Below are 10,749 nucleotides of genomic sequence, written 5' to 3' on the forward strand. Positions count from 1 at the left end.
GATGAAAGATCACCCATCAATTCCAACTGCCCTGACTGCAGAAGAAAAGAATAAGATGATATAAATACTCATAGTGAATGAATGAATGAATGAATGAATATAATCTGTATTGTGTACATATTTTAAAAAGTAATAAGATTTAACCCCTTAGATCAGGGGTCCCCAAACTAAGGCCCGGGGGCCGGATGCGGCCCATCGAAGCCATTTATCCGGCCCCCACGGCACAAGGGCAGAAGGGGGTTGGGTTAAATGACCCAAGGGGTCTCTTCTTCTCTTACAACTCTTATTATTATTATTATTATTATTATTAACAACATTGAGGCTGGGTGGCCATCTGTCAGGGATGCTTTGCTTGTTCTTTTGGTGCACAGAGGCAGAAGGGGGTTGGACTAAATGGCCCAAAGGCTTCCAAGCCTCTTTATTATTATCATTATTATTATTATTATTATTATTATTATTATTATTATTATTATTATTATTATTATTAACATTGATTCTAGGTGGCCATCTGTCAGGGATGCTTTGCTTGTACTTTCAGTGCACAAAGGCAGAGGGGGATTGGACTCAATGGCCCAAAGGGTCTCTTCCAACCCTCTTTTATTATTATTATTAATTATTGTTCGGTGGCCAACTATAGTCCGGCCCTCCAATGGTCCGAAGGATCGTGAACTGGCCCCCTGTTTAAAAAGTTTGGGGACCCCTGCCTTAGATTCTAATAAAAAGTCAGGTTTAATTTGGTGCCATATTTAAAACTCTACACCAGGGGTCCCCAAACTAAGGCCCGGGGGCCGGATACGGCCCATCGAAGCCATTTATCTGGCCCCCATGGCACAAGGTCAGAAGTGGGTTCAATATTTGTCCTCCAGATTGCACCGCCACTTTATGACCCTGTCCTCTGTGGTTTTTACTCCTACTTCTTTTCTCACCCCAAGTTTTAACCTAGTGTTCATGTGGCCTGCCCTTGGTTTTATTGTTCTTTTGATCTTGTTTAATGTAGTTTAATGTAGTGTATATTTTCTTTTATTGTTGTTGTTTTATTGTTGTTTAATGTGCTATGATTTGTTGTTCTATTATATTTTGTTATATTGTATTGTTCTGGGCATGGCCCCATGTAAGCCGCCCCGAGTCCCTGTTGGGGAGATGGTGGCGGGGTATAAATAAAGATTATTATTATTATTATTATTATTATTATTATTATTATTATTATTATTATTATTAAGGGGGTTGGGCTAAATAACCCAAGGGGTCTCTTCTTCTCTTACAACCATTATTATTATTATTATTATTATTATTATTATTATTATTATTATTATTATTGAGGCTGGGTAGCCATCTATCAGGGATGCTTTGCTTGTGCTTTTGGTGCACAGAGGCAGAAGGGGGTTGGACTAAATGGCCCAAGGGGTCTCTTCCAACCCTCTTTCTTCTTCTTCTTCTTCTTCTTCTTCTTCACATTGACGCTGGGTGGTCATCTGTCAGGGGTTATTTGCTTGTGCTTTCAGTGCACAAAGGCAGAAGGGGATTAGACTCAATGGCCCAAAGGGTCTCTTCCAACCCTCTTTTTATTGTTATTGTTGTTGTTGTTGTTGTTGTTGTTATTATTATTATTATTATTATTATTTATTGCTCTGTGGCCAACTATAGTCGGACCCTCCAACGGTCCGAAGGATCGTGAACTGGCCCCCTGTTTAAAAAGTTTGGGGACCCCTGGTCTACACCAGAATGGTGAACCTGCCCTATATTGTTTTTGAGACCCTGATAAAGACATCAATGTTGGCACCAGTTGGACCTTCAAAAGGTGTGGAAATTTTGGAGTGTACCTTCAATATCCATAAATAGGATACCTTCTTCTATGTCCTTGTGTCATGCAGTGACAGAAGATCTCAGTTCTTGGTCAAGTGCACTGCACAAGGGAGGAAATACACCTTCATATATCAAGGCCCCAAGATATTTAGGGCTTTGAATGATGTGACTATAGCATATATGCTGTGTGTGTGTATGTGTATTTATTTTTATTTATTTACAGCATTTATATTCCGCCCTTCTCACCCCGAAGGGGACTCAGGGCGGATCACATTACACATATAGGCAAACATTCAATGCCTTTAACATAGAACAAAGACAAGACAAACATAGGCTCCGAGCGGGCCTCCAACTCATGACCTCCTGGTCAGAGTGATTCATTGCAGCTGGTTGCAGCTGGCTTGCTCTCCAGCCTGCGCCACAGCCCGATAGATAGATAGATAGATAGATAGATAGATAGATAGATAGATAGATAGATAGATAGATGATAGATAGATAGATAGATAGATAGATGATAGATATTCTCAAACTATATATCTATATCTATATCTTCTCATGTGTGTGTGTGTGTGTAGCTTCCCAAGACACACACACACACACACTCATAATCTAATTGCTCTGTTCATGATCCAGCATGTCAAAAAAGAAGGATGACTGCTGGTTTGAGAAGCTACGTCTGATAGAAAAGAATGTGTTGTTTAGAGTTTTACAAACTACTATTAATCACCATTTCCATTTTTCAAAATAGAAATTCTTGTCAGAAATTTTCAGCAATCAGAAAAATGTTTCTTTGCTCTTCTATTTTTAATGACTTCACTCTCCCTGACCTTACATGCTTTGAGTGATAGCATCACATAGCCAAACTGAGATGTGTCTGCCTACATAATATCATTTACATATGGCCAGTAACATAATCTAGTATGATTCCTAATGCATCCCCTATGTCAGGCTCAGGAAGGAAGAAGCAAGCCTGAGGAACTCTAAACATTAATAAAAAGGTCTTAACAAGAACAGACTATCTTTCAAAATGTAGTCTCCTTTACTGAAGATTTTTCAGATGATTTCTATTAATTATTTTGTTTCTTGTGTCTCACTTTCAAGCTCCGGAACATTCTTGCTTACTAGAAGAAATGAACAAGGAACCTAGCAAAGGATGTTTTCATAGACAAAAAGAACACTGTCAGCTCACCACAGCCGCTCCTGAATGAACACACAAGACTCTCTGTGATATCACCAGAAACTTTTACTGTAGGAAACATGAACATCAGAAAAGCCAAGAATGGGAGGCTCCGGCCAACCCTCCTTTATATACCCTCCCCCTCATTTGAACAGTCTCTTCCCGCTCAGTAAAACCCCGCGCAAATTCCCCGCCAAGTCCATCAGCCGTTTCTCCTCCGAGTCCTGGGACGCAGGTGTCTTATCAATGTCAGTGACCCTGAAACTCAGAGCCACATCCAGGCTCTAGTAGCAGGGTTCTGACATGGCGTCCTCCTCCCCTTCGTCCTGGAAGGAAAAGATTAAACACAACTATTGTTCTCCGCTGTCCAGAGTTCCTTTATACTTTTTTAACAGGCTGCAATGGAATACCGGGTGTACCTTTCCTAGGTCCTTTGGTAGCCTCAGCTCATAGGTCACTTCGTTTATTCTTTTTGCTACCCTGAATGGCCCTATATAGCGTGGAGCCAATTTCTTGGATGGGAACCCCAATTTCAGGTTTTTTGTGCTCAGCCAAACCAGATCTCCTTCGCCCAATTTGTCCCCCTCTCGGCGCCTACGATCCGCAAAGAGCTTGTACTTCTTTTGTGTTTCCCGCAATGCCTCTACCACGGTTCGCCACCCTTGCTTGATTTTGGCCGGCCATTCCTCGTCGGTCTGGCCCTCCCCTTCCTTCCACTCGGGTAGCCTGGGGAAAGGTGCCACCTCCTGTCCGTATACTATTTCGAATGGGGCACGACCTGTGGCCGAATGTACGGCCCCGTTAAAAGCCATCTCAGCAAACGGAAGAAGGTCCGCCCAATCATCCTGTCTATAATTGGTGTACATCCTTAAGAATTGGCACAGTGTCTGTTGGGTACGTTCGACCCCCCCGTTGGTCGCGGGATGAAAGGCCGAGCTCAGGTTCCTTTCTGCTCCTAACAGCTGTAAGAATTTTCCCCAAAATTTTGCAGTAAATTGGACTCCCCGGTCACTAATTATCTTGTCGGGACACCCATGTAGGCGATATACGTGCTTCACATACAAATCAGCAAGTTTTTCAGCTGAAGGAAGTTTTGGCAGAGCCACAAAGTGTGCCTGTTTTGAGAATAAGTCCAATATTGTCCAAATGTATCTGTGGCCTCTGCTGGGGGGTAGTTCGCCTACAAAATCCATGGCTACGCATTCCCATGGCCTCATGGGCTCTACCACCTTCTGCAATAGCCCCTGGGGCTTCCCCGGTGGTGTTTTTCCCTCTGCGCATAATTCACACTGCGTGACGTACCCCCTGGCGTCTTTCCTCATTCCGGGCCACCAGCATTGTTTGGCCAACAGTTTAATAGTCCTGGTGGGGCCTAGATGACCCGCACCCTTGTTATCATGGTACTTCCTTAACATTTCTCGTCTTAAACATTCAGGAATATACAATTTCTTATTTACAAACACCAAATCCCCACACAATTCTCCCTTTTCTTTGTTTGTTTGTAACCATTTGTCCATTCCATACGCTCGCTTCAACTCTTCCTCCCATATTTCTCCTCCCCCCGTGGAAATGGCAGTACGTTTGTTTTCTTTGGCCGCTTGTGCTCGAGTTATTACTGCCAGGCCCCATTGCTTATCAAGAAAAATACTCCCTTCAGATTCCTGAATTCCTCCCCCGTGCTGAGGCATCCGAGAGAGAGCGTCAGCGAGTATATTATGTTTCCCCTGGAAGAATCTGAGTCTGAAATCAAAACGGCTGAAATATTGGGCCCATCTAATTTGCTTCGCTGATAGTTTACGAGGGGATCTTAGATACTGTAAATTTCTATGGTCAGTCCACACCTCAAACGGTGTTCCACTTCCTTCCAGGAAGTGTCTCCAGCACTCTAGTGCTTTTAGAATCGCTAAGGCTTCTCTCTCCCAAATCGGCCAGTTTTTTTCGGTATCACTAAACTTTTTTGACAGATAGCCACATGGCTTCAGGTTCCCCCCCTCGTCTTTCTGTAGCAGAACTGCCCCATATGCCCGGTCTGACGCATCGCAATGTAATACAAAGGCTTTAGACATATCAGGGTGCTGTAGGACAGGCTCCTCCGTAAAACGCTTTTTAAGGGCTTCGAAAGCTTCCTGGCATTCTATTGTCCAGGTCAGTTTGGCCCCTGGGGCCTTCACTTTGGCTGTTTCTCCCCTACCTTTAGTCTTTAACAAATCCGTTAGTGGCAAAGTGAGGCGCGCAAAGTCCTTGATAAATGTTCTATAGAAGTTTGCGAACCCTAGGAAGGATTGCAGCTGCTTCCGTGTTTTGGGGGCTTCCCACCCCCTCACGTCTTCTACCTTCGCAGGGTCCATCGCCACTCCCTGGGAGGAAATCCTATACCCCAGAAAGTCTATCTGGTCTTTATTGAACTCGCACTTGGCAAGCTTCGCATACAGTTTTGCTTCTCTCAACTTTTGCAGGACTTCCCTGACTAGTTCTACGTGTTGCTCCTTAGTCCGAGATACTAACAATATGTCATCTAAAAAAACAAAGACTCCCTTGTACAACAATGGATGCAACACTTCGTTGATTAATTGCATGAACGCGGCGCCTCCGCCGCACAAACCGAAAGGGAGCACACGATAATTGAATAATCCGAATGCACAGGAGAAGGCCGTCTTCCACCTGTCCTCTGGTTTAATCTGCAATTTATGGTATGCTTCAATTAAGTCCAATTTAGTGAATATCTGTCCCTCCGATAATTGGGCGATCAGGTCCTTCACTAAAGGTAGGGGGTATTTATTTCCAGAACTGATTGCATTCAGGCCCCTGTAGTCAATGCAGAGCCTCAGCGTTTGGTCCTTTTTGCGCCTGAACAACACAGGCGCCCCTAGAGGGGAATTTGAAGGCTCTATGAAACCCCTCGCTAGGTTTTTATCAATGTATTTTCTCAGTTCCTCCTTTTCCCTAGCCGACATTGGGTATATTTTTGCCTTAGGAAGCTCTGCTCCTGGGACTAGCTCTATCTTCACTTCAACTCTCCGCTTCGGTGGGAAACTGTCTGCTTCCTTCTCATCAAATACGTCCACAAAATCCCGATACTCTGGGGGTAATTTATCTGCCAGTTCTGCTATCCTGATAGAGTCTTCCTCCCCCCTTTTCCCCGGCTCTCTCTCCACTTCCTGGCTCCCTTCTTCCAACTTCATCCTGAAGATCATGCTCTTATCCTCCCAGTTGATTTGCGGGTTGGCCTGCCCCAGCCATGGCATGCCTAGTATAACATTATAGCTGGCTATTTGTGATATCACAAATGACACCTTTCCTTCCCAACTCCCTATCTTACACTTTACATCTTCGGCACTGTACTTAGCTAATGATCCCGATGCTGTGGATCCGTCCAACTGCGAAAAAGCTATTGGGGATTCTAGGTTCGTTCTTTCGCATCCCAATCCCTCGGCTAATTCAGGGGAGATGATGTTCCTGGAACATCCACAATCCACAAATGCTTTGCAGGTTGCTTGTTTGCTGCCACTTTCCAGCTGAATGGGGACCACTATCATGGCTTTGTCCTGACTTACCAACCCCCCCGAGTGGTGCCTCATCGGTGGTTCTTCCTCGGCGCGTTTCCCTGCCACGGCTCTTGGTTTGGGCGGGCCTCCGCCTTCCCCTTTTCTCTGCCAGCACTCGGCAGCCCTGTGGCCCAAACGGCCGCACACGAAGCAGCCCCTCCTGCTGGTGCTCACGTTCCCTGGCGGCTCCGTTCTCCTCCCGGCTGGGGTTGATCCCTCCTTCCGGCTCCCCTCTTTCATCTGCGGCCGCTGCTGTAGCCCTCCTCGGTGCCTCCTCGCCTGGGCCAGCGATGTCTCGACGCGCCCCGCCAGCTGAATCCATCCGCGCAGTGTGTCAGGCTCATCACGATGCACCGCCCAGGAGAGGATCTCCCGCCTGAGCCCCTCTTTGAAGAGTTCTATCTTTGTCACTGCAGACCATTCCGGTACCTTTTCAGCGAGGCATTGGAACTCCTCCGCATACTCAGATACCGACCTCTGCCCCTGGGAGACGGTCTTCAACTCCTCCCTCGCCCGGATCTGCTCCAGTGGATCTCGGAAACGGGTCTCCAGGGCCCCCATAAAGCGTCGGAGTGACCCCAGACATGGGTCGCGCCGCGCGTGTAGTTGAACGTACCAGCTGGCCGCTCCCCTCTTCAACACTGCACCAATGGCCCGTACCCGGCTGGATTCCGTTCTGAAAGTGTGGGCATTGTCCTCCATATAGCCCCTCACCGTGGTCAGGAAAAAATCCAGTTCAGAGGACTCTCCCCCAAACTCGATCCTTAGTTCCTCTCGTCTCGGTAGGGGTCCCTGTGGTGGCAATCCCCAATCCTCCGCCCGTCGCAAGCCCCCTTGCGGGCCAGTGGGCCCCGCTGCTGCTTCCCTTTGTCCTGTGCCACGCCCGGCATTCGCCAGGGGCACCAGGGTCTCAGTTGGGAGCGTAGCCGGGATTCTCGGAGGCTTTTCCCCTTCGTCGTCACTCTCCTCCACCCGCGTCAGGCTCGTTTGGATCTTGGGCCGGGCACCGGGCTCCTTTCGCATTTCCCTTCCCTTCGGTGCTGGGAGGTCTGCAAAGCCCTGGCTGCTTCCCATGCTCACGTCCCACATTGAGCTAGCCCGGAGTTCCCTTCCTCGCTCCGGCTCCGCCAAAACTGCCAGGCGCTCCATCGCCCTCGACATCACTGCCAGGGTGGTCTCCATCGCCGACATCCTCTCCTCCAGAAACACCATCTTCTGCGGGCCTGGGGAAGGTGAACCTTCCTCTCCTCCGGTGCTATCTCCCCGCACCACTCCGCGCCTCTGGGTTACCCCATTTGGCTGGGCATAAGCGGTGGATGACGCCAGGGCCGCCAGCTGGTGGAACTCAGCGTCCGTCTCGGGAGTGGCCCTTTCCGACCTTCCTCCTCCGGCGCCCAAGAGCTCTTCATCCTCCACTTGCATGTTACACCTCACCGCTACAGCGGGATGGTGTCCGTATTCTTGGCTTAGTGTCAGCTCACCACAGCCGCTCCTGAATGAACACACAAGACTCTCTGTGATATCACCAGAAACTTTTACTGTAGGAAACATGAACATCAGAAAAGCCAAGAATGGGAGGCTCCGGCCAACCCTCCTTTATATACCCTCCCCCTCATTTGAACAGTCTCTTCCCGCTCAGTAAAACCCCGCGCAAATTCCCCGCCAAGTCCATCAGCCGTTTCTCCTCCGAGTCCTGGGACGCAGGTGTCTTATCAATGTCAGTGACCCTGAAACTCAGAGCCACATCCAGGCTCTAGTAGCAGGGTTCTGACAAACACATCATGGTAAAAATCCAAAATTTCTTTCCATGCAATTGTTCCATCATAACCATTCATATGAAAAGTTGTATGTGGAAATATACAATTGGCTCACCTGCAAAATCGGTTCTGATTTCCAAGGTCAACCCATATCCACAGTGTAACTTCTTCCAAGTATAAGAAAACTCTTTCCCTGCCCCTGCTTTTATTTTCTAAGACTCATACCACTTTCTACAGAATTACAGAAATGAAAGGGGGGAAAAGTCATGACGCCCAATTCAGACTCATTAGGAACTAACTATTGCTGGTTGTACCTTCAGTGCTAATTGATGTGTCATTAAACTTTGAGAGGAGAAGGTCCCCATGACTGTGACAGCTGTTCCGGTGGGCTGAGAAAGAACACCATTAAGTGTAATTAAGGAAAGAGGCTGAAACATAAGGAAAGGAACCTTTATCTCCTCAAGATGAAAAGCCTTCTGTGTATAAAAAAAAAGATGATTGCTCATAACTGACCCTACCAAAACGTCAATGGAGAGGCAGATGTCCAACAGACTGCAGACAGGAAAAAATGCCAACATGTCATTGCTTCTCATTCATTGCCACCAAGCTGTTCCTCTGCCATTCTTAACCCATCACATATTTATCCTCCACTTGGTCAACTTCTCCTTTTCTCCCCTTCCTTCTGCTTCCTAAGTTTTAAAGACAAAAATACATCATTATCGTCAATTTCCAATCTGAATAACTCCTTCGCAATGACTTTGTACACAGCTTGAAGAACTTCTCAAAGTCGTTGAGACTGGCTTGTAAATGTAGGCCAGTATTTGGCTTCTTAATCAAGATGCCTCTATGGGGCTCACAAGCAGGTCCATATCTTCCTCTTGGCCACAAGCAACTGGTATTCTGATTTATGCTGTCTCTAATTCTAGAGGTAGCATTTGTATACATAGGCTGAAGGCAAGTTTATATAATACTAGCTTGGGGACCTGGTGGTGGCCGGGTTATTAGAGAATGGAATTGTTTGGCTTTGTTCCAAGTTTAGTCTCGATCTAGTGTCAGTTGTGTTCAGTTGGTGCGGGTGAACTACAACTTTCATATGCAAGTTCATGGTCCATCCCCCTCCAAACAGCGCCAGGATGTAAAGTAGGTCATGGGGACTCAATGTGTCAAGTTTGGTCTTGATCAGACATTGGTGGGGGTCGCAGTGGTGTGGGGAAGTGAGTGAAGGTACTGTAGATCCCATCATCCATGGTCCATTGTTCCTCAAACCGCAGCAGGAGATAAAGTGGGTGATGGGGGTATGTTTGCATGGAGTGCCATTATCTTCCTGCAGAAGCAGTACCTATTGATCTACTCACATTTGTATGTTTTGGAACTGCTGGGTTGGCAAAAGCTGGGGCTTATAGCAGGAGCTCACTCCACTCCCTGGATTCGAACTGCAGCTCAGTGGTTTAACCCCCTGCACCACTGGGTACCTTACTGTGTACATATATGGAAATACAGGTATTACAAAATCTGAACAAATCCAAAATCCAAAACACTTCTGGTCCCAAGCTGAAATAGAATTCAGAAAGATGCAAATTGTGACCTGGGTCATAAAGCTTCAAAGAGTTGCATGAGATAAAAAAGGCTCTGTGAAGCAACTGGTCTGTAGGTCTGAGGTATGGAGAAATTATTTAAAGCAATGATGGAGGAGTCAATATTTGAAGCAATGCTGGCTCAGTGCTGAAGTGAGCCAATTATTTAAGCAAGATTTAAGTAATACCTGAGGCCATGCCCAAGAGAAGTGTGAAAACAATGCAAAAGATAATCAGTTCCCCAGAGCAAAATAATTCTGGGGATTATTTTGAGCCAGCTAAATAGACCTGAGACCCTTTGATTCCACGGCAAAATCCTATGGAATCCTAGGATTTGTAGTCTGCTGAGGACACTTATACATCCTTGGGGGGAAATTTTAAAAATCTCCTTAAATTGCAAATCCCAAGAAATCACAACACTACAATGGTGTGATGCCTCCAAGGATTACTCTCCTGTATACTTTTGGCTGTGAAGGACCCTGCTTGATTTTCTACTGGTTGGTCCATGTAAATAGACTAACTTCCCTAGTTCATAGAATCATGGAATCATAGAATTATAGAGTTGGAAGAGGCCTCATGGGCCATCCAGTCTACCTCCTTGCCAAGAAGCAGGAAAATCACATTCAAAGCACCCCTGACAGATGGCCATCTAGCCTCTATTTAAAAGCCTCCAAAGAAGGAGCCTCCACCACACTCCACAACAGCTCTCACAGTTAGGAAGTTCTTCCTAATGTTCAGGTTGAATCTCCTTTCCTGTAGTTTGAAGCCGTTGTTTCTTGTCCTAATCTCCCTATGACTTCCCCTCACTTATTTATACATGGCTATCATGTGTCCTCTCAGCCTTCTCTTCTGCAGGCTAAACATGTCCACTTCTTTAAGCCACTCCTCATAGG

The 10,749-nt window shown here is 46.4% G+C and overlaps 1 protein-coding gene across 1 annotated transcript; it reads right to left on the minus strand.

Moving 5' to 3' along the window:
- Positions 1–2,980: 2,980 nt before the first annotated feature.
- Positions 2,981–8,299, minus strand: LOC134297324 (uncharacterized). The gene is made up of 2 exons (XM_062974515.1): positions 6,535–8,299; positions 2,981–3,306 (listed from the first exon to the last, which is right to left on the minus strand). The coding sequence occupies exons 1-2, from the start codon at positions 8,080–8,082 to the stop codon at positions 3,265–3,267; spliced, it is 1,590 nt and encodes a 529-aa protein (XP_062830585.1). The 5' UTR covers positions 8,083–8,299; the 3' UTR covers positions 2,981–3,264.
- Between the last annotated feature and the right edge of the window lie 2,450 nt (positions 8,300–10,749).

Source organism: Anolis carolinensis, chromosome 3 (genome assembly GCF_035594765.1).
Source record: "Anolis carolinensis isolate JA03-04 chromosome 3, rAnoCar3.1.pri, whole genome shotgun sequence".
NCBI lineage: Eukaryota > Metazoa > Chordata > Lepidosauria > Squamata > Dactyloidae > Anolis > Anolis carolinensis.